The sequence below is a fragment of the Felis catus genome, chromosome E2 (assembly GCF_018350175.1).
Source record: "Felis catus isolate Fca126 chromosome E2, F.catus_Fca126_mat1.0, whole genome shotgun sequence".
In the NCBI taxonomy this organism is placed as follows: Eukaryota; Metazoa; Chordata; class Mammalia; order Carnivora; family Felidae; genus Felis; species Felis catus.
In genome coordinates, this window is record NC_058382.1 from 12651909 (window position 1) to 12678083 (window position 26175).

The following is a 26175-nucleotide window of genomic DNA, read 5'->3' on the forward strand; positions in this document are numbered from 1 at the left end:
TTTCTGCAGAGTTTTACTGGACCACAGCCACACTCATTCACCCATGTATCGTAACGTGTACAGCTGCCTTTGTACCACAGCGTCAGAGTGGGGGTAGTTGTAGCAGACACCGTGGCCTACAAAACCTACAAACATATACTGTCAGGCCCTCATGGACATGTGGGGATTGTCACTAGTCAGGACCCCCGGTAAGCACAGGTCTGTTTCTGAGCTCCTGGTTCCCTTTCACTGGCCTGTTCCCAAGCCCATGCCACGGATGTCATTCATTGAATGGCGTCTTTGGCCATGTCAACATTGAAATAATTCTTGGTGGTGGCTGCCTCCCCTCCCCCCCCTCCCCCCGCCCCGCTTTAGGGTTTTTTCTTTTCTTTTCTTTTCTTGGTCCCTACTTGATTAGTGCCCGCTTCCCTCACTAGACCAGGCTTGTCTTGTTCACTGGTGTGTTCCCACCACCCTGGGCAGGGGCCAGCACACTGTGGGCACTTAATACACATCTGAAGAGTGAAGGGCAGCTCCAGGTTAGCTCAGTCATTCTTACTTTAGAGCAGGAGAAACAGGCTTCAGGAGGGAAGTGACTGCCAGAGATGATGCCTGCGTCCTTCTAAAGGCCTTATAACACTCCCATGTTCTCGATAAGGCATCTGACTCCAGAGAAGGGTCAAAGCTTGTCCAAGGTCCCCCAGTAGTGGGTCAGGGCTGGCTCTAAAGCTTGAGCTTTAAAAAAAATTTATACTGGGGTACCTGGGTGGCTCAGTCGGTTGAGTGTGTCCGACTTCGGCTCAGCTCAGGTCGTGATCTCGAGGTTCAGGAGTTCGGGCCCTGCATCAGGCTCGCTGATGTCAGCCTGTCAGCACAGAGCCTGCTTCAGATCCTTTGTCTCCCTCTCTGTGCCCCTCCCCTGCTTGTGACCTCCCCAAAAATAAATACTTAAAAAAATTTTTTTTCTCTTGGTAATATACCCTTTGTTCTTGCTTTTACTATTTAGTATATTTAGGGACTCTTTCCCCATCTGTACAGACTTTTTTTTTTTTCTCCTACAGCAACATAGTCCATTCTGTGGCCCTACGGGAATTTATTAGCTGGTCCCCTACCAATGGGCACTTGGATGGTTTCCCGTCTTTGGCCACAACCATCCCACTGTGGACATCCTTACCCTTACGCCTATTTCAATGTGCTGAGTTTATCTACAGGATAAGTTCCTAGAAGTGGAATAGTTGACACGACCATGTGCGCATTTAAAATTTTTTATAGATACAGTCAAAATGGCCAAAATGCAGGCACCAATTTAACTCACAATAAGGAGAGACCCTGTTTCCCCACATTCCTTACCAACCCCCGGTGCTAGCAGACTTTTTTACTTTCGCCTTATGAATAGGAGGGAAAAAGCCGGAGCCAGGACTTGCTTTCAACCCACAGCTCCAAACCCATAGTTTGGGGCCCAGTGCTAACTATGGGTGACACCTTTCCCTTCCCCAAACAGGTGAGCAGAAGTCCTCAGCCCGGTAAGTTTGAGCCCAGCGTGGAGCAGAGGCAACTCCATACAGCCCAGCTTAGAAATGCCACCTCTTCATTGACCTGGGCTGGCGGCAGGGGGGCGCTGTGAGCCAAGGGGAGGGCTCACTCGCGCTCCCCCTGGCTCTCAGCCTGGTGGTGGCTGCGTTGGTGAAGGAGCAGGAGGCGTCTTTGGCCAAAGGCCTGATCGCAGCTGGAGCAGCGATGCCGGGCCGTGGCCTGGCTGCCCGGCGCCGTGGGGGGGTCATGACACAGGCGATGGGCGGCCAGTTTGGAGGGGAAGGAAAAAGCCTTGGGGCAGTGCGGGCAAGGATAAGGGCGGGCGTCGGTGGCGTGGTGGGTGTGGCGGTGGGCTGCGAGCTTGGAGGGGTAGCAGAAGGACTTGGGGCAGTCCGGGCATGGGTAGGGGCGAGCAGGCGCATGGGTCCAGAGGTGGGCGGCCAGCTTGGAGCGGTGGCCAAAGGCTTTGGGGCAGTGTGGGCACGGGTGTGGGCGGGCACCACTGTGTGTGAGGCGGTGAGCTGCCAGCTTGGAGGGGTAGGAGAAGGCCTTGGGGCAATCGGGGCATGGATGCGGGCGGGCGCCGCCATGTGCCAGCCGGTGCGTGGCCAGCTTGGACGGGTACGAGAAGGCCTTGTCACAGTCGGGGCAGCGGTGCGGGCGCTGGGGCGGGGGCCGCCGGCGGGGTCGAGAAGGCGCCCCCGCGGACGTGGCAGGCCCGGGAACCGACTGGCTGGGCTTCTGCGGCGAGCCTTGGTGGGGAGCTACAGGACAGGAGGGCGGGTGGGCTCCAGGCATCAGCCAACAACCTGAATTTAGGCCAGGCTTCCCTCCCCTCCCCCCCACCCCGTCCCAGCCTTGATACTTGGAGTGTATCTGGACACTCAAGGGTCATACTGAGATTCCTCAAATGATCATCCTAAGGGGCTCCAAAGGGTTACGGAGCTGGAACCCCAAAGCGACTAAGATGTTCGTTTCTAGTACATTCCCAAGTGATCACCCTGAAATTCCACATATCAAACCCCCTGACCCTCCTTGAATTTTCTGAGCCCCAAAAATGATCACTGAATTTCCCCAACGCCAAATAGTACGATTCCCCAGAACGCGATTCGGAGCAACCCAAATGGCCATCACCCTAGGCCTTCAAACTTTCGCCCTGAGATTCCCTCAAAATGTGATTCTCTTGGCCCCAATTCCTGTAGAATGCCCCCTACTCACAGGCGGGACTGCTCTCACCTCCTCCTTTGGTTATAGGTTCCTTGCCGGTGGGACTAGGATCCGTGTCCCCGGCCGCGGACTCCGCATCTCGTTCCAGCATCTTGCTGGCCCAGGAACCCAGAGGGAGCTAGGCCACGCCGGTGATGATCAGGCTGATGGGGATAGGCTATAGGGCCTAAAATCACGGACCAGTGTTTTAGGAGCGAGGTCTTAAGTCTGGAATCCAAAGGCAGGGCAGGTGTTGCTTGCGGGCCGGCGGAGCCTAAAAGCACAACTAGCGGGGGTTTATGCAAACGTGACCCTTTGCAACTTAGACCCAGGCTTGGAGCCCTTGAACGGAGTGGGCGAGGCCTCTACAACTTAAACTCTGGGGCTGTCCTGAGCGCGGCGCTGCCGAAGCCTGGATCCACAGTGGGCGGGACCTCCCCCCATTAGAACCTCCCAGCAGTGGAAACTAAGACGGGAATGGGCGGGGCCATATAAATAGGCTCCAAAGCCACTCAGACCCAGGGGAGGGGCCTTCCAGAGGGGTGGGCGGGTCTTTTACAACTCTGTCCCAGGGGAGGGGCCTGAGCTCAGTGGGCGGGATTCACCTCCAATAGGTAGCTTTACCGGAGTCGCGGTTTAGTCTCAGTCCATGGACGCCGCGTGAACTGCTTCCTTCTTGTTGCTAAATTTCATCCCCAGCGTGGAGGGTAGAGGGGAGACCTGGAGGGAGATGCAGAAAGAATGTGGCCTGTCTTGCGATTAAGAGACGCCTAATGGATTTCTCCTTCGGGGTCTCAGGCGTCCGGGCCTCAGTGCACCCCTCGGAATCATGGCATTCGGGCACCAATGCACCCTACCAAGGCTCAGGCACCAATGCAGTCCCTCCGGAACCTATGCATCAGGACTCCAATCGATTCTTTTCCGGGAGATCCTGGCGTCCAGCCCCCAATCCACTTCCCGAAGACCCAGGCATCCAGGCCCGGACCCGAGCCCGGCTCACCTGCGGAAGGCCCCTCCCCGGGGGCGGGGCTCCGGGCCCCTCCCGCAGCGGCCGCTGCAGCTGCTGCGCTGCCCTCGGACGCGGCGGAGCTGCACCTCCCGGCGCGCGCCCAGCGACGGGAGGGGAGGGAGGGTGCGCGAGTTGCTCTGCCCAGCCTCATTTCCATCCACTCCTCCCACGCGGGGCCCGGTGGGGGCGTCAGTACGCATGCGCAGTCGCGGCCAGCTGAGGCTGCCGCGGGAGAAGAAATCGAAGGGGTGGGTGCGCGAGGCAGGCAAGTTGGTGAGCAAGCGCGGAGCTAGTCTAAGGGCTATAGGAAAGTGTACTGCGGCTTGCGGGGCCTACGGTGGCTGAGTGGAGTCAAGCACGTGCAGGACCTAACTCGGGGAAACTGGGTTTAGAGATCACTGAGACACTGCCCAGCATAGGCACCTTCCCTCTCTGTGTCCCCCTTCCTTTCGAGAATTCGTTGGGAGCCTGAGTTCACTCTCCGGAGGGAATTGCAAGGAACGTCTGCCCAAGGCTTTTGCAAAGAAGTCAGGCCAATTTTTCGTGAGTGGGCGGGGTGAGACTCCAGGTTCAGAGAGAGCTGAGGTCCAATAAAAAATGTGTTATTTGCATAGGCCCCCGGCACCCTTCGCCATTGGGTGATTCAAGAATCTCAGCCCCTCCCACCCCAATGCCCCGGGCCAGATGTGGTAAGGGGAGGGGGATGGCGGTTCCCGAAATATCCCAGCGGGAGTTCTTGGGAGGGTTGGATCTCCTGGTGCCAGGCCCTGGGTGCCACCCTTGGCACCCTTCCCCGGGCCGTGACGGTGCACTTTCCCGCCCAGCACGGGAATGACCGTGAAGTGCCCATAAAAATGCCCTGCATGGGTGGGTCTTCAGTGTGATAAGGTCTGGGGAGTCCTAGGAGCCCTGGGTGTTAGGTGTAGGGTTATTCGAACTCTGGAGCCGGATTGCCTGGGTAACCAGTTTGGAATCTTGACTTGGCCACTTTCTATCTGTGTAACCTTGGCCAAGTCCCTTCATCTTTCTGGGATGTTAGGATTAAATTCAGTAATCAATGGAAAGTTTAGACCAGTGCCTACAGTGCTCAATGCATGTTACCAATATTACTTTTTGTTTTTATTGTGCATTGAAATAGGCCATGATAGAATCAAAGTTGTCCCAGAATAGCAAGTTCAGAGAGCTCAAGGTGGGAAGGAACATGCTGCGTTCAGGGGATCTTTCCTACCTCCATCCTCCAAACTCACCTTCTTTCCAGGGCTGGTCCATCCCATGGTCCATCCTACTTCAGGGCTTCTGCACTAGCGGTTCCCTATGTCCTCCCCCAAGGTCATTCCTCCATCAACATATTTGTCTGACTCCCCACTCTGATCTCATTTCAAATATTACCACTGCAGAAGGCCTCCCCTGTCCACCGTAGCTCATGATGCTCCCTTCTCTTCATTATTCTGTTGTCACATCTCCCTGGTAGGCACTTAATACAGTATTCCTGTCCTCTAGAATGTATTCCCTGTTAAGACGAACAACTTGTCTGCCTTGTTCACCCTCTGTCCAGAACAGGGTAGGTGTCCAATAAATCTGTATCAAATAAACGCTGGAAAGGATTAACAGCCAGAAGTTCTCTGTGATGAGTAGATAGACGTTGGGGGCAATACAGAACTTGAGATCAAGGAATTAGAAAGGTCTAGCTGAGTGGGAAACCAAGGAAGGGTTTTAAATATGGGAAGTGGCATGAACTAGTTTAGGTCTTCATATTCTCTCTCTCTCTCTCTCTCTCTCTCTCTCTCTCTCTTTTTTTTTTTAAAGTAGGTTCCATGCCCAGTGTGGACTCCAACATGGGGCTTGAACTCATGACCCTGAGATCAGGACCTGAACTGAGATCAACAGTCAAGCGCTTAACCAACTGAGCCACCCAGGGGCCTCAATATACTCTTTTTTAGAAAATTGTTTTAGTTTATGGAAAATTTCAAACATGACCAAAAGAAAGAAAGGGGAAGAGTATAACCAGCCCCTCACCAATCCATCACCCACATGACCAATTTTCTTCCATCATCCCCTCCCCCATTAAGTCCCTTGAGTTATTTTGAAGCAAATTCCACACATTTCATCCAGAAACACTTAAACCTGTGTTCCTAAAAAATAAGGACTCTCTTTCTCTCTTTGAAACACAACTAAAATATCATTGTCACAACTTTCAAACTTTAGAGTCATTTCTTTTTATTATTATTTTTTTTAATGTTCATTTATTTTTGAGAGATGGAGAGCGACAGAGAACAAGCAGGGGAGGAGCAGAGAGAGAGGGAGACACAGAATCCGAAGCAGGCTCCAGGCTCTGAGCTGTCAGTACAGAGCCTGACGTGGGGCTTGAACCCATGAACTGTTAGATCATGCCCTGAGCCAAAGTCGGACCGTTAACTGACTGGGTCACCCAGGCGCCCCAAGAGTCATTTCTTCACATTATCGCATTTCTGCCATTGTCCCCTGCATACCTTGCTTTTCATTTTTAAGAACAATGTTTTATTTCAAACATACAGAAAGCGTGAGAATATAATTGTTTTTTTTTTAATTTTTTAAAATGTTTTTATTTATTTTTGAGACAGAGAGAGACAGAGCATGAGCAGGGGAGAGGCAGAGAAAGAGAGGGAGACACAGAATCTGAAGCAGGCTCCAGGCTCCGAGCTGTCAGCACAGAGCCCAACGCGGGGCTCGAACTCATGGAGTGTGAGATCATGACCTGAGCTGAAGTCGGACGCTCAACCAACTGAGCCACCCAGGCGCCCCTAGAATTGTTAATAATAGAAGTGGCTGGCATCAGCAATTATCTATTGATGGCCAATGTTTGATTCCCCCACCCACTCCTCCCAGATGATTTTGAAGCCATATGCCGGACATTATATCCCATAAATATCTTTATATTACACTTGCTGCGTCTGCATCGGAATTTTTTTTTTAATTTTTTTTTCAACGTTTATTTATTTTTGGGACAGAGAGAGACAGAGCATGAACGGGGGAGGGGCAGAGAGAGAGGGAGACACAGAATCGGAAACAGGCTCCAGGCTCCGAGCCATCAGCCCAGAGCCGGACGCGGGGCTCGAACTCACGGACCGCGAGATCGTGACCTGAGCTGAAGTCGGACGCTTAACCGACTGAGCCACCCAGGTGCCCCTGACATTAAAAAAAATTTTTTTTATGTATTTATTTTGAGGCAGAAAGCTCAAGTGGGGGGGTGGGCAGGGAGAGAAGAATCCCAAGCAGGCACTGTCACTGCAGAGCCCGAAGAGCTGGACATGGGGCTCGAGTTCACAAACTAGGAGATCCCGACCTGAGCCAAAATCGGATGCTTAACCCACTGAGCCACCCAGGCGCTCCTGTGATTGATATTTTAAAAGGCTCACTCTGGTTGCTGCATGGAAAACAGACTGTAGGGAGGCAGAGCAGAAGCCAGAAGCCCAGCGAGGTGGCTGCTATATATTAATTATAATATTAACTACCAGCATTTAGTTAGCACTTCTTGTATACCTGAAACTATCGTGAGTGTTTGGTATACGTTCTTTCATTTCATCCTGACAGCAAGTTTTTAAGAGGAGGCGATACTATTCTCCCCATTGTACAGAAAAAGGAAAATGAGGCACAAGGAGGGAGGTCACTTTTTCAAGGTCACACAGGGTCAGGGTCAGGATTTAAACTCCTGCAGCCAGGCCCTGGAACCCACGTAATTTGCATTTATGCTTTGCTGCCTCTTGACTGGGGCTGAGGGCGTGATGGTGGAAAAGTGGCCTGATTGGAGAGGTTAACTTAACAGAGCCTAGATAGGGCTACCTGGGTGGCTCAGTTGGTTAAGCCTCCGACTTAGGCTCAGATCACATGATCTGACGGTTCATGCGTTTGAGCCCCGCATCAGGCTCTGTGCTGACAGCTCAGAGCCTGGAGCTGCTTCAGATTCTGTCTCCCTCTCTCTCTGCCCCTCCCCCCACTCGCACTCTGTCTTGTCTCTCTCTCTGTCTCTCTCTCTCTCAAAAATAAATAAACATTAAAAAAATTTAAAACAGGGCCTAGTGATGAATCGGAAGGAGTTGAGGATGGTGATGAAATCACAATAATAGTTTTGTTCTGTGCCAGGCGCTCTCCCAGACTCTTTACTTTACATGTCTGAACTTACTAGATCTTCACAATGAGGGAGGAGCTCTTTTCAACCTCATTTTACAGATGAGTATACTCATACTGAATGAAGCCCAGAAGATGGTAAGTTTTGAGCCCAAGGTCGCACAGTTGGGAAGGGGTATGCCCAGGTTTCTACCTCTTAGAAACCTCTTCTAAACCTCTTCTGCCGCCTTAGGGCGGCATCTCACAGCTGACCCAGAAGGTGTGCATGCCTTCAAGGGACTGGTGAACAGTCTAGCAATCCTACAGAAACAGCAAGAATGGGCCCCAGAGTGAAGAGGTCTTATTTGGGGGGAACCTCACAGTAAAGAGTGCTTGAAGATCTCTGCTTTCCTGTTTCCTCCTTCCCCTGAGCTCCTGGCAATCCCTGAACCTTCTTGTGTTTCAGCCCTGATGTCTGCACCATTCCCCTCACCGACCCGACAGGGCTCACCTCCAGGTCCCCAGCTTCTCCCAGCTTGGGCCAGGCACACAGGAGACCCCAAGTGAGGAATAAATGTGCAAAATTCTCTCCTTGACTTTGAGCTTTTCTGTCTGCCTGTTTCTCTCCTGAGAAAAACCACCGGAAATACACAAGGAGTCCCGCTATCAGTGTATTGGGGCCTCCTGTTGGGTTTTCATTTCTCTCTCTGTCCGTGCTTCTCCCAACGTCTCTCCCTCGCCTTTTGAGTGTCTCCCCGTTCGCCGTTTCTCTGTCTCACCTTCTTCTCGGTCTCCGAAGTCTCTTCGCCAGACTGGAACCCCACCCCCACCCCAGCGGCCGCGGGCGCGGCCCCTTTAAGACGGCCCCGCCCCCGCCCCGCCCCGCCCGCGCCGCGCCGCGCCCCGCCCCTCCCCGCCCAGGTCAGCCAGTGGGCACCCGGCTTCCGCCAGCGCTGCGCCTCAGCTCGGTCCCACCCGGCCGCGGGCGCGATGGCGGGGGCTACACTGAGGTTCGCCGGGCGGCAGCTCAGCCAGCGCAGCGGGTCTGGAGTCCCCATCCTCCTACGGCAGGTGCGAGGACGCTGGACCCGCAACGGGACTACTGGGCGCTGGGCGGCGGCAGGGGCGGGACTCCGGGTTCCTTGAAAGGGAGATCTGGGATCCCCGGGGCTTGGGGCCGGACTCCTGAGTCCTAGACGGAAGAGGCTGCTGGAGACCCTGATTTGGCGGGGGTGGGGGGGGGGTGGGGGGGAGTATTGGAAAGTTGGGACTCATTGGTTCAGATGGAGTAAGGTGCAGGGGCCCCAGACTCCCGACGCCGAGGGGAAAGAAGGGGCTGGGGTTTCTGCTTCTGGATCTTAGGAAGAGAATCGAATCGAGGCTCGGAGTCCTGGGTCCCCAGTGAGTGGAAGTCTGGTTCTGCGTTCTCACCTGTCCCACGCCCCCTTCCCAGATGTTTGAGCCCAAGAGCTGCACCTACACGTACCTGTTGGGTGACAGAGAGTCCCGTGAGGCCATTCTGATCGACCCGGTTCTGGAGACAGCGCCTCGGGATGCCCAGCTGGTCAAGGAACTGGGGCTGCGGCTGCTGTATGCTGGTCAGTCTGGAGACCGAACTCCTGGGTCTGAGGGAGGAGGGGGTTGGGGGCTGGGAAGCCTGCGTCCTCCTCTGTGCCCTCCTGGACCTGGCCCTCCTTTCTCCCCCAGTGAATACCCACTGCCACGCGGATCACATTACGGGCTCAGGGCTGCTCCGGTCCCTACTCCCCGGCTGCCAGTCTGTCATCTCCCGCCTTAGCGGGGCCCAGGCTGACTTGCACATTGAGGATGGGGACTCCATCCGCTTCGGGCGCTTCGTGAGTTGGATCCTGGGTCCCGAGAGGGTGGTGGCCTGGACTTCTTGGACCTAAGGGAAGAGGGGACTGGGGGCTTGGGCTCCAGAATCCTGGGGTAGGAGGGGCCTCTGGCCTGGATTTCTGATCCCTGAGTTTGTCTCTGGGAGGAGGGCGCCATAAACCCAGGTGGGGCACTGGGGCAAGAGGCTGGGCAGGTGTGTCTTTGGCCAGGCCCCTTGAGTCAACAACATTTGTGGAGTTTCCTACCACCTTGGAGCAGCTCTTTTGGCCTGGCATCTCCATAAAAGTTGATCGAGGGCTAAAATTCTGAAGCCAGGGCTGAGGGAGAGACCCAGCGCTGTCTTCTAGAGCCGCTGTTGGAGGAAGGAGCCTCCTGTTGCCCAGGGCCAGGATCAGGGTGAGGCCATCGAGGGGCCTAGGGCACAACATTTAAGGAGGTGTCCGCTCTCAGGGCCAGGCAAGGGCAGGGTGGGCACCTTCAAGCCACCACCTCCTTAAATGTCCCCTCCCACCCTCCCACCCCCCGCCACGTGCAGGCTTGTCTCACCCTTGGCATGGCTGTTGCTTCACACAGGAAGGGTCTGAAGGTTCCTACCTCTTTTTCGCTGTCACAGGCCTAGTCAGCAGATTTCCAGCCAGAATTTCAACCCAGAGCAATAGATAGAGGTGGAGGGGGTGCTGGGGGGAGGAGAAACACCTAACAAAGCTTTTGTTTTTCTGATCAGACTGGCTAAAGATACGGAGAGTCTGGCTGACTTTGGGGACAGAATGGTCAAGGGATAGGATGAAGTCTTGGCCTCCAGGTTAGAGGGTTTTGCTAAATGGGGATAGTTTATATGAGTCAGAGCATTTAGAGGAAATGAGGGCTGTGTGTGGGATCAGAGGGCTTAGCTACATGGATGTGGCCTCTTCATTTCAAGTCCTCTTCTGGAAGCGGGTGAAAAAAAATGCACTGTACTTTTACATACACTGCACGTAATTGTCAGGTATTAGCAAGCACTTCTTGAGTTGAGAAGGCTCAGAAGAGTGAAAAACTGTTGGGATTTTGTGTCAAGATGAGCCCTTTGTTGGACTGACTGACTGAATGCATGCATGCATGCATGTTGAAGGGTTTAGCTGTGGCGAATTTAGTGTCAGGGTCTTTTTTTTTTTTTTTTTTAAGTTTATTTATTTATTTATTTTAAGAGAGGGGAGGGGCAGAGAGAGAGAGAGAGAGAGAGAGAGAGGGAGAGAGAGAGAATCCCAAGCAGGAGCCACACCGTCCACGCAGAGCCTGATGTAGGGCTCGGACCCAGGAACGCTGAGATCATGACCCGAGCCCAAGTCAAGAGTTGGATGCTTAACTGAAACAGCCACCCAGGCGCCCCTTCTGTGTCTGTTTTTTTAAACAACTTAATTGGTATAATTCACAAACCGTCCAATTCATCCACTGGAACTTTACACTTCTTAGTATATTCAGAGTTGAGTCCATCCGTCACCACAATTAATTTTAGAATATTTTTGTCACTTCCAAAAGAAATCCCACTCCCCCTGATTGTCACCCCAGCCCCCTCCCCTCTTGCCCCTACAGCCTTAGGCAACCACTAATCTCCTTTGTGTTTCTACAGGCTTGCCTATTCTGGGTATTTCATAGAGATGGAAACATGTATTATATGGCCTTTTTTGATGCGCTTCTGTTGCTGACCCTACATTTTCAAGGTTCACCTGTATTGTAGCATCTATCAGCATTTCATTCTTTTTTATGGCTGAGTACTCTTCCATTGTGTGAATATACCTCATTCATTCATCCATCAGCCAATAGACATTTTAGCTCTTTCCACTTTTTGGCGATTATAAATGATGCTGCTAAAATACTCATGTACGAGTTTTTGTGTGTCCCTCCATTTTCATTTCTTTTTGCGTATATATATATATATATATATATATATATATATACATACACATACCTAGGATGGAATTGCTAAATCAATAATCACTCTATATATTTAATACTTTGAGGACCCGACTGACCAATATCCAAAGTGGCTGCACCATTTTATGTTCCCACCAGCAGCGAATGAAACATCCTTGCCAACCCCTGCCAGTACCTGTCTTTATGATTATCCAGTGTTCTGTGTGGTTTTCATTTGTGTTCTTTAGATACCATTAGCGATGGCCCCATTTTTTTCCTCCCTCATTTTCTTCCCTCCATTTTATTTATTATTTATTTATTTATTAAAAAAAATTTTTTAATATTTATTTATTTCTGAGACAGAGAGAGACAGAGCATGAGAGGGGGAGGGGCAGAGAGAGAGGGAGACACAGAATCCGGAGCAGGCTCCAGGCTCTGAGCTGTCAGCACAGAGCCCGACGCGGGGCTCGAACTCACGGAGTATGAGATCATGACCTGAACCGAAGTCGGTCGCTCAATCGACTGAACCACCCAGGCGCCCCTTCTTCCCCCCATATTAAAAGAATTGTAGTGTGCATGTTGTATGGTAGAAATTGCACATATTGTACATGTGCAGCTTGGTAATTAAAAAAAATTTAATGTTTATTTATTTTGAGAGAGCTAGAGTGTACATGAGAGTGGGGGGGAGGGGCGGGCAGAGAGAGAGGGAGACAGAGGATATGAAGCAGGTTCTGTGCTGACAGCAGAGAGACCAATGCAGGGCTCGAACTCATGAACCATGAAATCAAGACCTGAGCCAAAGTCTGATGCTGAACCGACTGAGCCACCTGGGCACCCTGTAATTCTTACATATGTTTACACTTGAGCATCCATTGCTAAGATCCAGATACAGAACATACCTATCAGCCCAGAAGTTTTCCTTGTCTTTCTCCCTGGCCATTGACACCCCCATCAAAACACCATTCTTCTTACTTATTTTTTTATTTCTAATTTTTTTTCCCTTATGAGAAGGACTTTTTTTTTGATGAATTTTTTTAATTTTATTTTTTAAAATTTACATCCAAATTAATTAGCATATAGTGAAACAATGATTTCGGGAGTAGATTCCTTAGTGCCTCTTACCCATTTAGCCCATCCCCCTTCCCACAACCCCTCCCATAGCCCTCAATTTGTTCTCCATATTTAGGAGTCTTTTCTGTTTGGTCCCCCTCCCTGTTTTTATATTATTTTTGTTTCCCTTCCCCGTGTTCATCTGTTTTGTCTCAAAGTCCTCATATGAGTGAAGTCATATGATTTGTGTTTTTCTCTAATTTCACTTAGCATAATACCTTCCAGTTCCATCCACATAGTTGCAAATGGCAAGATTTCATTGTTTTTGATTGCCGAGTAATACTCCATTGTGTGTGTGTGTGTGTGTATATATATATATATATATATATATACACACACACACACACACCACATCTTCTTTATCTGTTCATCCATTGATGGACATTTGGGCTCTTTCCATACTTTGGCTATTGTCAATAGTGCTGCTATAAACATGGGGGTGCATGTGTCCCTTCGAAACAGAACACCCGTATCCCTTGGATAAATGCCTAGTCGTGCAATTGCTGGGTCGTAGGGTAGTTCTATTTTTAGTTTTTTGAGGAACTTCCATACTGTTTTCCAGAGTGGCTGCACCAGCTTGCATTCCCAGAGAAGGACTTTTAAGATTTACAATATTAGCTCCTTCCTTCCTTCCTTCCTTCCTTCCTTCCTTCCTTCCTTCCTTCCTCCCTCCCTCCCTCCCTCCCTCCCTCCTTCCCTCCCTCCTTTCTCCTTCCTCCCTCCCTCCCTCCCTCCCTCCTTCCCTCCTTCCTCCCTCCCTCCTCCCTCCCTCCCTCCCTCCCTCCCTCCCTCCCTCCCTCCTTCCTCCCTCCCTCCCTCCTTTCTCCTTCCTTCCTTCCTTCCTTCCTTCCTTCCTTCCTTGGCTGCATGCCTAACGTGGGACTTGAACTCACTACCCTGAAATCAAGAATCACATGCTTTACTGACTGAGCCAGCACGCGCCCCTCTTCTGACTTATTTAATCACAGATTAGTTCTATGTGTTCTGGACCTTGTCAACAGGAGTCATACAATGTGTGGTCTTTTGTGCCTGGCTTCTTCTACTCCACACAATGTTGTATATAGTTGTAGTCCTTTCCTTCTGTTGCTATATAGCAGAGATTGGCAAACTTCTTCTGTAAAGGACCAGACAGTAACTGTTTTCGGTTCTGCAGGCCATATGGTCTCTGTTGTAACCACTCAGTTGTGTTGGTGTGAAAGCAGTCGTAGACAATGCATAAATGAATAAGCATGGCTGTGCTCCAATAAAACTTTATTTATGGCCTCCGAAATTTTCATTTCGGCATTCTCATGTATGATGAAATACCACTCCCATTTCTACTTATTTTTCCAACCATGAAAAAAGTGTAAAAACCATTCTTAGCCCTCAGGCCATACAAAAACAGGTGACAGGCCAAATTTGGTGCAGCGGCCATAGTTTGCCAACCCCGGATGTAGAGCATTTCGCTATATGAATTTATGGCAGTCTATCCATTTTCCTTTTGCTGGTTGATTCCAGTTTTTGGCTATTATGAACTAATGCGACTGTGACGGTCCTTATACAGATCTCTTGGTGGACACTATTCTCAATTCCAAGGAATGGACTTTCTGGGTCATAGGGCTGACATACGCTTAACTTGAGTAGAAATTGCCAGTTTTTTTTTTTTGCGCTGGTTGTATATTTTGCATTCACAGTGGGCCAGATTTGGATGGTTTCACTGCAGAAATAAATTTCTGTTTTAATGAGCAATGAGATGTGAACATTTCAGCTCCCACGAGGAGTGGCAGATCCAGAAAGTTAGTCTTGTTTGTTTAATATGTTAATTGAGAGCATTGCCAGATACTGATCCCCCAGATCCCACTTTAGAGATTCTGACTTAATTGTTAGGGGTGAACACAGGGAACCAGTATATTTTAAAAGCTCACAGGTGGGGTGCCTGGCTGGCTCAGTCAGCAGAGCTTGTGACTCTTGATCTCGAGGTTAAGTCCAAGCCCCACGTTGGGTGTAGAGATGACTTAAAAATAAAATATTAAGAAAAATAAAATAAAAGCTCCCAGGTGGTCCTCTTGTAGTCCAAATGAGGATTTCAGTGCTTCCTTCTATTTGGAACTATTTGAATTGGGGAACCCTCCCAACATTTTATGAAAAATGGCAAACATACAGAAAAGTTGAAAGAAAAATTGACAGTGTACGTCGGGTCCACCCATCACCTGTCTTAATTTTTGACTCACCGTCAAGTTGTAGATATCTGTACACTGTCCTCTGAACATCACAACTAATGTCGTTTTCTTTCACAAAGGAAAGGAAGGCCGATGGAGGTTCAGAGTATTTAGTTGCAGTGGGAAAAGACATTTTGGGTTTTTGAGTTCAGAGTGCACAGAAATAGTGGTTGGTTATGTTGACATTAAGTGTTTTGTTTTGCTTTAAGTTTACTTATTTATTTTGAGAGAGAATCCCAAGCAGGGTCTGCGCCGACAGATGCGGGACTCGAACTCACAAACCATGAGATCATGGCCTGAACCAAAATCAGGAGTCAGATGCCTAACCCACTGAGCCACCCAGGAGCCCCCAAGATTAAGTGCTTTTGAATAAAGGAGTCGTGGCATGAACCTGGGGACCAAATGGAATAGGAGGCAAGAGTTCGCCTGCCACCAGGGGGCAGTGTGGGCCGTGGGAACTGCGAGGCGAGTGAGCTTGCGGGGCGGGTCCCTTTCCTGTTGGTTAGCGGATGGGACCGAGTTTGAGAAGCTACCCCTAAAGCGGGAAGCCGGGGAAGGAGCACCTGCTGAAAGGTGTCATGTATTTGCAGCACCGTGGATGGGAAGAAGAAATGTGAAAGAATGTGCGGTTAGGCAGGCCTGTGGAATCCCTGCAGAATATTCTGCCGCTGAGATTATCCAGTTTCAAGAACAGGTGACCTGCGTGAGGTCAAGATATTAGGTGCTTACCCCCACAACTTTTTTTTTTAATTAATTTATTTTTTTTGAGAGAGGGAGGCAGAGGGTCTGAATGGCGCCCCTGAATAAAAAATAAATAAAACATACTTATTCAGAGATCCAACAAAATTTACTGCATTAGAAGTTAAAACTGAGACTTTTTTTTTCTAATTTTTTTTTTCAACGTTTATTTATTTTTGGGACAGAGAGAGACAGAGCATGAACAGGGGAGGGGCAGAGAGAGGGAGACACAGAATCGGAAGCAGGCTCCAGGCTCTGAGCCATCAGCCCAGAGCCTGTCGCGGGGCTCGAACTCACGGACCGCTAGATCGTGACCTGGCTGAAGTCGGACGCTTAACCGACTGCACCACCCAGGCGCCCCGAGACTTTTTTTTTTTAACACAAGAATATCCAAGTACTCCCATCAGCCGTCAGAGCAGTGACGTCATCACCAGCCACGGAGCTTCTAGAAAACACCACCGAACTCTGATGGGAGAATGACAGTAAGAAGGGTGGAAGAAGTCTTCCTACTCTCGTGAAAATAGTTCACCTCGCAGACCCTCAAGGTTCCCTTGACCACACTTTGAGAACAATTCTTTTACAAAATCTTTTGTCACAGAAAATATACAATAATTCTGAAATCATTCTTTTTTTTTTTTTTCAATGTTTATTTATTTTTGGGACAGAAAGAGAGACAGAGCATGAACGGGGAAGGGGCAGAGAGAGAGGGAGACACAGAATCGGAAACAGGCTCCAGGCTCCGAGCCATCAGCCCAGAGCCCGACGCGGGGCTCGAACTCACCCAGCGCGAGATCGTGACCTGGTTGAAGTCCGACGCTTAACCGACTGCGCCACCCAGGCGCCCCCTGAAATCATTCTTAAATCCAGGCCATGTTCAAATTTCTCCAGGTGCCCAGGAAGCATTTTTAAGGCTGTTTTTAGGAACCAGGACCCAACGAGGTTCATGTAAATCTAGAACACTTTACGGCCACCTGGGTGGCTCAGTTGGTTAAGCGCCGACTCTTGAGTTCTGCCCAGGTCATGATCTCATGGTTGTGGGATTAAGTCCCATGTTGGGCTCTGTGATGAGCGTGGGGCCCGCTTGGTCTTTCTCCCTCTCTCTGCCCCTTCCCCTCTCACTCTCTCTCTAAATAAGTAAACGTTTTTTTTAAAGCTACAACAAATAATTCTACAATAGTTTCATACCCTTTCTGCACCATGACATTGACTTCTGAAGTTTCCGGCCTGTTGTCTTGTAGAACGTTCCACATGCTGGGTGCGTCCGGTTGTTTGCTCGTGGTGTCACTCAACTTCTTCTTCTTTGCTGGCAACTGGAATAGATGGTATATATTTTGATATCGGTTAGTGGTAATAATGAGAATTTAACAATAGTTAACAAGCCTTGTGGGTTTGCTTCTTGCCACACACTGTGCTGAGGTCTGTAAGTGCATTTCCTCAGCTTTTGTCTGGAAGGATTTTCATAATCAAACATTGCTGCAGGCAGCAGGGAGTGGTGGGGCCTGTGGCAAATGTTAGGGTGTGTGTTCTGTGTATGAGGCGGGACACCCACTGCACAATTCGAGTTGATTATGCATGTTTAGGAATGTAGTCTGTCTACTGCCAAGCCTTCTCTCTCTTTTTTTAATAGAAGCTGCAAATATACGTTCTTCAGAAATCTTCCACTTTTTTTTTTTTTTTTTTTTTGAGAGAGAGCGCGCAAGTGTGTGTGAGCTGGGGAGGGGCAGAGAGAGAGGGAGACACAGAATCCGAAGCAGGCCCCGGGCTCCGAGCTGTCAGCACAGACATGGGGCTTGAACTCACCATGAGATCATGAGATCATGACTTGAGCCAAAGTTGATGCTTAACCCGCTGAGCCACCCAGGCGCCCCAAGAGAGAATGTTAAGCAGGTTCCGTGCTGTCAGCGTGGAGCTCGACAGAGCCCAATGCAGGGCTCCATCTCATGACCTTGAGATCATGACCTGAGCCGAAATCAAGAGTGGGATGCTCAACTAACTGGGCCAGCAGACACCCCCGAAATCTTCTACTCCTTAAGGATAGACTACAAATGCAGACTTCTCATAGCTCCCGAGCAGTCCGAACAAAACACTTCTATGGCTGAATCTGGCCCTTGGACCTTTGCTGTTTCTTCTCTGACAAACAGATCTCAACCTTCATAACCACCTAGTGAGATCAGAAATATTTTCCCCATTTTATTTAAAAAAAAATTTTTTTTTTAACATTTGTTTGTTTTTGAGACAGAGAGAGACAGCATGAACGGGGGAAGAGCAGAGAGAGAGGGAGACACAGAATCGGAAGCAGGCTCCAGGCTCTGAGCCATCAGCCCAGAGCCCGATGCGGGGCTCGAACTCACGGACCGTGAGATCGTGACCTGAGCTGAAGTCAGACGCTCAACCGACTGAGCCACCCAGGCGCCCCTATTTTCCCCCTTTTAAAGAGGGGAAGTGACTTGCCCCAAAATTACACTGAGAAAGTGGCCAAGCGGGCATTTGAACCCAGGAGGCCTTGTGGTTCCAGTAGATCAGTGTTTTTACAAATTTTCAAACATCATCATGATTGTGTTACTTTTATTATACAGCGATTATTGTGTGCTGGGCATTTTTCTAAGTGCTTTACAGATACAAAATAATTTGATCCTTGTAATAGCCCTATGGGGTGGGGACAATTATTATCCCCATTTTACAAATGAGTAGAGAAGCCCAGAGAGGTGAAGTGACTTGTGCAAGGACACACAGCTAGTAATAGCTGAGCCAAATTTAGAACCCATGTCACCTGGCTCAGGAAACTGTTCTTGACCACTGGTCCATGCACCTCCGCCATGAGATGGGATGTTTTCCTTCTGGATTCGTCAATGAAACCTCCACTTCATGAAATACCACTTCCCTGTACTGTGTAGTGGGCACCCTGAGATTTCTCACTTTATCCTATCCCCCTCCTTGCCCCATCCATCCTATTCCATTCCACACCTTTCTGCTCTTCTGTGTCTAGTGCATTTTATTTGCTTTTGTCTTATCCGTGAGATTCGTTCATATTCTAGTATATGGTTATAGTTGGCACGTTCTTATTCTCATCCTGTGCCTCAGTTTCCTCATCTGCAGAATGGGCACAGGAACGGTACCTACCTCATAAGGGTGTGTGTGGACTGAATGAGTTCAGTCGAGTTGAACACTTAGAAGAGAGCCCGGCACAGGAGAAGGGGTCAGTCAATGTCAGGGCTCTTGGAAATGAGTCGATCTGACTAATGGGTGAAGAGGGAAGGGTGTACCTAGCAGAGAGAATTGCATGGGCAAGAGGTGTGGAAAAACCTGGTGCTTTCTGGAAATGACCCTGGGTTTCAGAGTAGCTGGGCGTGTTGAGAAATGGAGGATGTTATAGGACATTGGGCTGTGAAGGTGGACAGGCACCAGAACAGGGGCATTTCAAAAGTTAGGCCGAGGACCCAGAACCCTGCCCTGGGGACAGTGGGAGCCAAGGAAGAGTCTTGAGCAGAGAGGAGCAGGTTTGAATCTGGGCAATAGAAACCCCCTTCAGGGTCATGCGGGAGATGGATGGAGGCTGGCGGGCCAGGGAGGATGCTGGTGGTTGTTCCAAGCAGGAGAGGATGAGGCCCAAGATGGGTGGGACGGTGGGAGGTACATGGTGGTGGAGGACGGATTCTAGATATTCCAGAGAAGGGAATGGCCAGAGATACCGCTCACTAGCCAAGCCACTTGCCACACAGATTCCATCACCAAGGGCCTGAGGAATCTTGATCTACGTGGCAAGCAGGATTTTGCTCAATTGATATTAAAATTTTGTCCAATTTATATACATACACAATTACATATACCATATATATACTTTTACTGTACCATATAGACCATATAGATACTTTCTAACTGTACTGGTTGTTCATGGCTGATGTCCTTCTGATTGGTCACTACCCATTGCTACAACTGTGATTCACTACTTTGAACACCACTCCTGATCATCCATCACAATATTTAGTTTAAAAGACACCCATGCCTTTTGTTTTAAAAAAAATTCAGAGATACAGGGTTAGTATCCAAAATCTATAAAGAACTTATCAAACTCAATACCCAAAAAACACATAATCGGTGAAGAAATGGGCAAAAGACATGAATAGACACTTCTCCAAAGAAGACATCCAGCTGGCCAACCTCCACATGAGAAGATGCTCCACGTCACTCATCGTCAGGGAAATACAAATCAAAACCACAATGAGATACCTCCTTACACCTGTCAGAATGGCTAACATTAACAACTCAGGCAACAACAGATGTTGGCGAGGATGTGGAGAAAGGGGAACACTTTTGCACTGCTGGTGGGAATGCAAGCTGGTGCAGCCACTCTGGAAAACAGTATGGAGGTTCCTCAAAAAACTAAAAATGGAACTTCCCTACGACCCAGCAATTGCACTACTAGGCATTTATCCACGGGATACAGGGATGCTATTTTGAAGGGGCACTTACACCCCCATGTTTATAGCAGCGCTATCGACAATAGCCAAAGTATGGAAAGAGCCCAAATGTCCATCGATGGATGAATGGATAAAGAAGATGTGGTCTATATATACAATGGAGTATTACTCAGCAATCAAAAAGAAGGAAATCTTGCCATTTGCAACACTGATAGAACTGGAGGGTATTATGCTAAGTAAAATTAGTCAGAGAAGGGCAAAAATCATATGACTTCTTCACTTATATGAGGACTTTAAGACACAAAACAGATGAACACAAGGGAAGGGAAGGAAAAATTAGATAAAAACAGAGAGGGAGACAGGTGATAAGAGACCCTTAAACACAGAGAACAAACTGAGGGTTGCTGGCGGGGTGTTGGGTGGGGGGTGGGCTAAATGGGCAAGGGGCATTAAGGAGGACATTTGTTGGATGAGCACTGGGTGTTCTATGTAAGTGATAAATCAGTAAATTCTATTCCTGAAACCACTGTCACACTATATGTTAACTAACTTGGATTTAAATAAAAATAAAATGAAATAAAGGCTCCTGAGAAAGAAAAATTCAGGGAGTACAGAAACAGACCAAATAAAAAGTGAAAGATCATCCCTTTGCTGCCACCAAAAGGTGTTAATTTGGTGCAGGATGCCTGCGATTTTTCCCACAAGCTTTTGCAAGGTCTGTGATTTTGCTTTGCATTTGTTTGGCATTGCACATCCTATTATATATGAGCTAGGAAGGTGTTTGGCTGAAAAACCAATACATGACTTAAAAAACCATACAGTGGCTTAAATAATTGGGTGTTCAACGTTCTCCTGTAATAGAGTCTGGAAGAAGGCAGTCATGGTCCGATTAAGCAGCGCTATCATTTTGGGGATTCTTTTTCATGGTTGCAAGGTGGTTGCTGCAGCTGCAGCCATCACACCTTTGTCCAGAACCAGATGAAGTGGGAAGGAGAGGTGCCAAACTCTTGTATCAGGAAGGGAAAAGCTTTCTCAGACATTCTCAGACATTTACGGAGATCTTGGTGGCCAGAGAACCGTGTCAGAAGCCACCCAAGCTACCATGGAGGCTAAGGAAGTGCTTGGCTGGGCACACGGATGCCCCGAGCCAAACTGGAGACCTGTGAGTGGGGAAGGGCAGAATGGGTGCTGGGTGTGGACACAGGGTCTGCACATGGTGCCCTTCTATAATCTGCTGATTAGACTGACCTGGACCAGGATGCTAATTGGTGGGAGGGGTGCTATGTGAGCGGGAACTAATCTTCTAAGTGGTTGTTAGATCATTAGGGTAACAATTGTTTTCTGACAGTTGCTTCCCTGAACTGAGTGTGGGAATTTAGATAATGAGGATTTTCCTGAGTGGGCGTTTTTTGCACATGTGTCGGAAGTTCTTAACAGCAGCGTCTTAGCAGTAACTTTGAGGGGTCAGAAAGAGTGCACATTTGAGATGCTGGTAAACACTACAAACTTGCCCTCTGAAATGGCTACATGGAGTCATACCCTCGTCCGGGAAACAAAAGGGCTTGCCTCAAACACCCTGAGCAATACCCTAACAGTTGCCAATCTGGTACGTGAAAAGTGAGGGTTTTTAACATTTAAATCTCCCTCCTTTTCTCCCAAAAAAGGGAGATCAAATATTGTTTCAGATGGTTTTTGACTATTTGTTTCCTCTTCCATAATTGCCTCTTTTTTTTTCTTTTGTGCATTTTTCTTTTGGGAGTTTTTATTGATGCTTAGGAGCTGTTTATATATGATGGCTATTCACACTTTATAATACTTTCTTATACATGCTGTGACTATTGTCTGAGTTTTTTGTCTTTTAACTCTTATTTTGTTTTTTTCTATGATGAAGTTAAACTATGTGGTCATCCTTGTCACTGTTTTTCCGTGTGTGTGTGTGTGTGTGTGTGTGTGTGTATGTGTGTATAATCTCCTTATGTATTTATAAGATTATATATATCTTTGGGGCGCCTGGCTGGCTCAGTCGGTTGAGCGTCTGACTTCAGGTCAGGTCATGATCTCGCGGTTCGTGAGTTCCAGCCCCGCGTCGGGCTCCCTGCTGACAGCTCAGAGCCTGGAGCCTGCTTCTCATTCTGTGTCTCCCCCTCTCTCTGCCCCTCCCTGCTCATACTCTGTCTCTCTCTGTTTCTCAATAATAAATAAACGTTAAAAAAAAAAGTCATGTTTTAAAAAAAAAGATTATATATATCTTTATATGATTTTATATATATTCTTATATACTCATAATATCCTTATATATTTTCTTCTAGAATTCTTTTTTCTCTCTCTAGAATTCTTATGGTTCTTTTAATGTTTACATCTTTAGTTTATCCTGAATTTTGTGTTTTACTTTTAATTATAAAATGACATGTTTTCTGTTTAAAAATTGTTAATGTAGGAAAAGTCTAAAGAAAAAAATATATTTTGCGTGAATGAATAAATTTTTTTTAAAAGATGACACTGTACAAGTTTTTTTTTTTTTTTTTTAATCTGCTTTTAGCACTTACCGGATATTTAACATATTTTCATGTCATTAAATATTTGTGTATAGCATCTTTAATTTCATTTCAATAACATAATTTTATTATTTAATTTTTTAAAATGTGTATTTATTTATTTTGAGAGAGAGAGAGAGAGAGCGAGCAAGCATGTGCATGGGGGAGGGGCAGAGAGAGAGAGGGAGAGAGAGAATACCCAACAGGCTCCATGCTGTCAGTGCAGAGGCAGACGATGCCTGGCTCGATCCGATGAACAGCAAGATCATGACCTGAGCTGAAATCAAGAGTCAGGCGCTTAACTGACTGAGCCACCCAGGCACACCTAATCTTTTTGCAAAAAACTATGCTAGCTAGATGTGATCCTGAGGTGGGATGGGTGCTTCTGGGGTGAGTTTTGCCATCAGACCAGAGTCCTTGGCTTATTGATAACTGTCTGTACACTCCTTCCCCACCAGGCCTTGGAGACCCGCGCCAGCCCCGGCCACACCCCAGGCTGTGTCACCTTCGTCCTGAATGACCACAGCATGGCCTTCACTGGAGATGCCCTGCTCATCCGAGGGTGTGGGCGAACGGACTTCCAGCAAGGTCACAGGCCCCCTTCTCCAGCCTGAGATCGTAGGATGGTTATGCGTGGGCCAGAGTTTTAAGTACCTGTTGTAAGAATGAATGAATGGGTGTTAGAATGACACCAGAGTTTTAAGGACCTGTTGTAAGAATGAATGAATGGGGGTTTTAGGGGGTCAGGATTAGATTCAAGAAGTTTAGATGCTGGAGTCGGGGAGAGTTAGAGTCATGACCCTTGGGGGGGCAGATGCAGTGGTTTACTGTATTGAGGGACAGTTAGATTCAAGGGTGGGGGGGGGCGTTAGTTATCTATCGCTGTGACACAAATGACCCCAGAGTGTAATGACTTAAAACAATGATTAACATTATCTCGCATAACTTCTGAGAGTCAGGACTCTGGGAGTAGCTTAGCTGGGTGGTTCCGGCTCAGCGTCTTTCATGGAGGGCACAGTCAAGCTAGGGCCTGGGCTGCAGTCATCTGAAGGCGTGACTGGGGCTGGAGGGTCCACTTCCAAAGGCGCCTCACTCACATGGCTGGCAAGCTGGCTCCCACTGTTGGCAGGAGGCCTCAGTTTCTCACCATGTGACCTCTCCATGGGGGTACTTTGTCTTCATGACCTGGCAGCGGGGTTCCTCCAGAGGGCATGATCAGAGAGATGCAACGGGCAAGCAGTCTGAAGCCCTAACTTTTTCTTAATGACCGAGTCTCAGAAGTTAACCTCTGTCATTTCTGCAATATCCTATTTATTCATTGCAAGTCACTTAGTGGAGACCACTAAGTCAAGGCGAGGGGAAGGATCACATTTTGAACAGAAAAGTGTCAGTGAGTTTGTGGACATATATTTATTATTCATTTTAATAATATTTTAATATTTATGCTTCACGGAATTTGTATGTCACGCTAGCATAGGGGCCACACTAACCTTTTCTGTATCATTCCAATTGTAGTGTGTGCACCGCCCAAGGGAGCCCTTTTTTACTTATTTATTTTTTTGAGTAATCTCTACATCAAATGTGGGACCTGAACCCACAACCCCAAGCTCAAGAGTCACATGCTCTACCGACTGAGCCAGCCAGGCGCCCCTGTGGACATCTTTTTAAACCCCATAAGGAGTTTGGCTGCTGGAGGTGTCACAGTGGGGAGGGGTGTGAGTTTGATTCAGGAGTTCAGCTGCTAGGGGGGCAGTTAGATTCAGGAGTTTCACCGTGGGAAGGGAGTTTAGTTTCAGAATCTCTGGGTGTGCCTGCCCTTGAGCGTGTGTGCATGTGCGTGCGCGCGCGTGCGTGTGCATGCGAATATGGGGCTGACACTAGATTGGGAGGATTTAGCTGCCCTGATAAAGACAGAGGAAAGATAGGACAACCATGAGCTGGAAGTGTGTAACCAGAGCCCCAGGCTGCCTCTTGCTTCCTCTTCCTCTCCTTATGTCTCCGTCTGTGTCTGTCTGTCTCTTTCCGAGGTGCCTCATCTCCCATTTATCCACTCCCGGCACAGTTAGGAAACTGAAGGATTGGGCTGACATGAATGGCGGGAATGATGGTCTAGAGGAGGTTTGCCCCCGCCCCAGTTGAGGACTCAGAGGTTGTTGTTGGAACCATTCTCTTTGGCCTCATGTCTTCAGTTTCTTATCTTCTAGTCCAGCCTCCCTGCCCTGAAGCTTTTCTTGGTATCCCCAGGCTGAGGGCACAACTGGTGCTTCAGGATCTCATCCCAACCTTATTTACCACCATGGCGAATTTCTCACCACTCCTCAATTCTTTGCCGATGCTGTTCCATCTGTCTAGAACGCCCTTTCCTCTCTTTCTGTGCCTAGGCAGGGGGGTACTGGCAGGAAATGAGGGGGGCGGTTTAGCTATGTGATTTTATCCTCCCACCCTTTTCTTGAAGGAAGGGATTAGAGGGCTCCTGTCCTGTTGATTCACTCCTCCGAACTTTCCCTCCCCAGGCTGTGCTAAGACCTTGTACCACTCAGTCCATGAAAAGATCTTCACGCTTCCAGGAGACTGTCTGGTCTACCCTGCTCATGATTACCATGGTGAGGGCTTCCTGGGGGAGGTATGGGACTTCTATAACTTTCCATTTGAGAGGGCGTACCAAACTGCTGTAGTCCTTGTGGGGCATGGAGACTACAATTCCTAGAAATTTCTCTGGCCAAAAAAGATTAAGTGCTTAGGTGTGCCGAGTGTGGATGGAGAAACTACAACTAGAATTCCGGAGGGCAAGAGTTTTCCAGGGACTTCCTTATAGAGCTTAGGGAAGGTGGGAAACTACATTTCCCATAGTGCCCTTTGAGGAGAGCCAGCGATCTCAGGAACATTCTGGGAAGAGCCTATTAGTCCCAGGCCCGAGATGCACCCGAAGCCTCCTGGGAAGTGTAGTCCTAGGAAGCCCCAGGCACTTGCCAGGTTGACATTCTTCCCCTCCCTTGGCCACTAGGGCTCACAGTGTCCACTGTGGAGGAGGAGAGGACTTTGAACCCTCGGCTCACTCTCAGCTGTGAGGAATTTGTCAAGGTCATGGACAACCTGAACTTGCCCAAGCCTCAGCAGATAGGTGAGCATTTGGGGCCGGGACTGCTGGGTCTGAGGGAGGGTGGGGCTCAGGGCCAGAACTCTAGTTTCCCAAAGAAGAAGGGCTCCTAGGATTTCGGGGTCCCCGGTGGGGCATGAGGGGGTCTGCTGGAGCCCTTTGTTTTAACCTTGGTTTCTTCCTTTCAGACATTGCTGTTCCAGCTAATATGCGCTGTGGGATCCAGACTCCCCCTTCCTGACCTGGCTTTGTCAGGTGCTCATATCCGTTAAGAATGCACTAGGTGGGGTACAGAGAGGGGCGCCATCACCGAAGCCTCTCTTCTTCCCCTCCCTCACCAGCCCTTGAGCTTCTTAAATAAAATTTAAAAAATTTCTTTTTGTTTTGTTTTGTTGTTGCTCTGAATCTTATTTCTGTCCATTTTCTGGGGGAACCAATTGGTTGTCTGGGTCTAGAGAGGCCAAGGGGGTGAGCAAGGTCACTGAAGATCCAGGGTGCCTGGAAGGAGGAAATTTTCCAACTC

The 26175-nt window shown here is 48.7% G+C and overlaps 2 protein-coding genes and 1 pseudogene across 10 annotated transcripts; 1 reads left to right on the forward strand and 2 right to left on the reverse strand.

The window, feature by feature from the left end:
• Window positions 1-1228: 1228 nt before the first annotated feature.
• On the reverse strand, window positions 1229-3879 carry ZNF575 (zinc finger protein 575). 8 transcript variants are annotated; one of them, XM_011289921.4, is made up of 4 exons: window positions 3719-3879; window positions 3343-3438; window positions 2749-2905; window positions 1229-2276 (listed from the first exon to the last, which is right to left on the reverse strand). In XM_011289921.4, exons 3-4 carry the CDS (start codon window positions 2828-2830, stop codon window positions 1618-1620), a joined length of 741 nt encoding a protein of 246 aa, XP_011288223.1. In that variant the 5' UTR covers window positions 2831-2905; window positions 3343-3438; window positions 3719-3879; the 3' UTR covers window positions 1229-1617. The 8 variants fall into 8 exon arrangements, with proteins under 8 accessions (XP_011288223.1, XP_019675015.1, XP_011288222.1 ...); XM_019819456.3 differs by having other exon boundaries at window positions 2749-2946; XM_011289920.4 differs by having other exon boundaries at window positions 3324-3438.
• Window positions 3880-8728: 4849 nt separating this feature from the next.
• Window positions 8729-26028, forward strand: ETHE1 (ETHE1 persulfide dioxygenase). Of its 2 annotated transcripts, XM_023245255.2 has the most exons (7): window positions 8729-8881; window positions 9264-9408; window positions 9518-9666; window positions 23014-23143; window positions 25069-25158; window positions 25560-25676; window positions 25841-26028. In XM_023245255.2, the coding sequence occupies exons 1-7, from the start codon at window positions 8801-8803 to the stop codon at window positions 25891-25893; spliced, it is 765 nt and encodes a 254-aa protein (XP_023101023.1). In that variant the 5' UTR covers window positions 8729-8800; the 3' UTR covers window positions 25894-26028. The 2 variants fall into 2 exon arrangements, with proteins under 2 accessions (XP_023101023.1, XP_023101024.1); XM_023245256.2 differs by lacking the exon at window positions 9518-9666 and having other exon boundaries at window positions 8739-8881.
• LOC111558191 lies at window positions 23980-24092 on the reverse strand (annotated as a pseudogene).
• Window positions 26029-26175: the final 147 nt, after the last annotated feature.

Coding starts and splice junctions, on each gene's coding strand:
- ETHE1 (XM_023245255.2), top strand. CDS start 8,801: ATGGCGGGGGCTACACTGAGGTTCGCCGGGCGGCAGCTCAGCCAGCGC. Junction 8,882..9,263: donor TCCCCATCCTCCTACGGCAG/GTGCGAGGACGC, acceptor CCCCCTTCCCAG/ATGTTTGAGCCCAAGAGCTG. Junction 9,409..9,517: donor GCTGCGGCTGCTGTATGCTG/GTCAGTCTGGAG, acceptor TTTCTCCCCCAG/TGAATACCCACTGCCACGCG.
- ZNF575 (XM_011289921.4), bottom strand. CDS start 2,830: ATGCTGGAACGAGATGCGGAGTCCGCGGCCGGGGACACGGATCCTAGT. Junction 2,277..2,748: donor ACCTATAACCAAAGGAGGAG/GTGAGAGCAGTC, acceptor CCTGTCCTGTAG/CTCCCCACCAAGGCTCGCCG.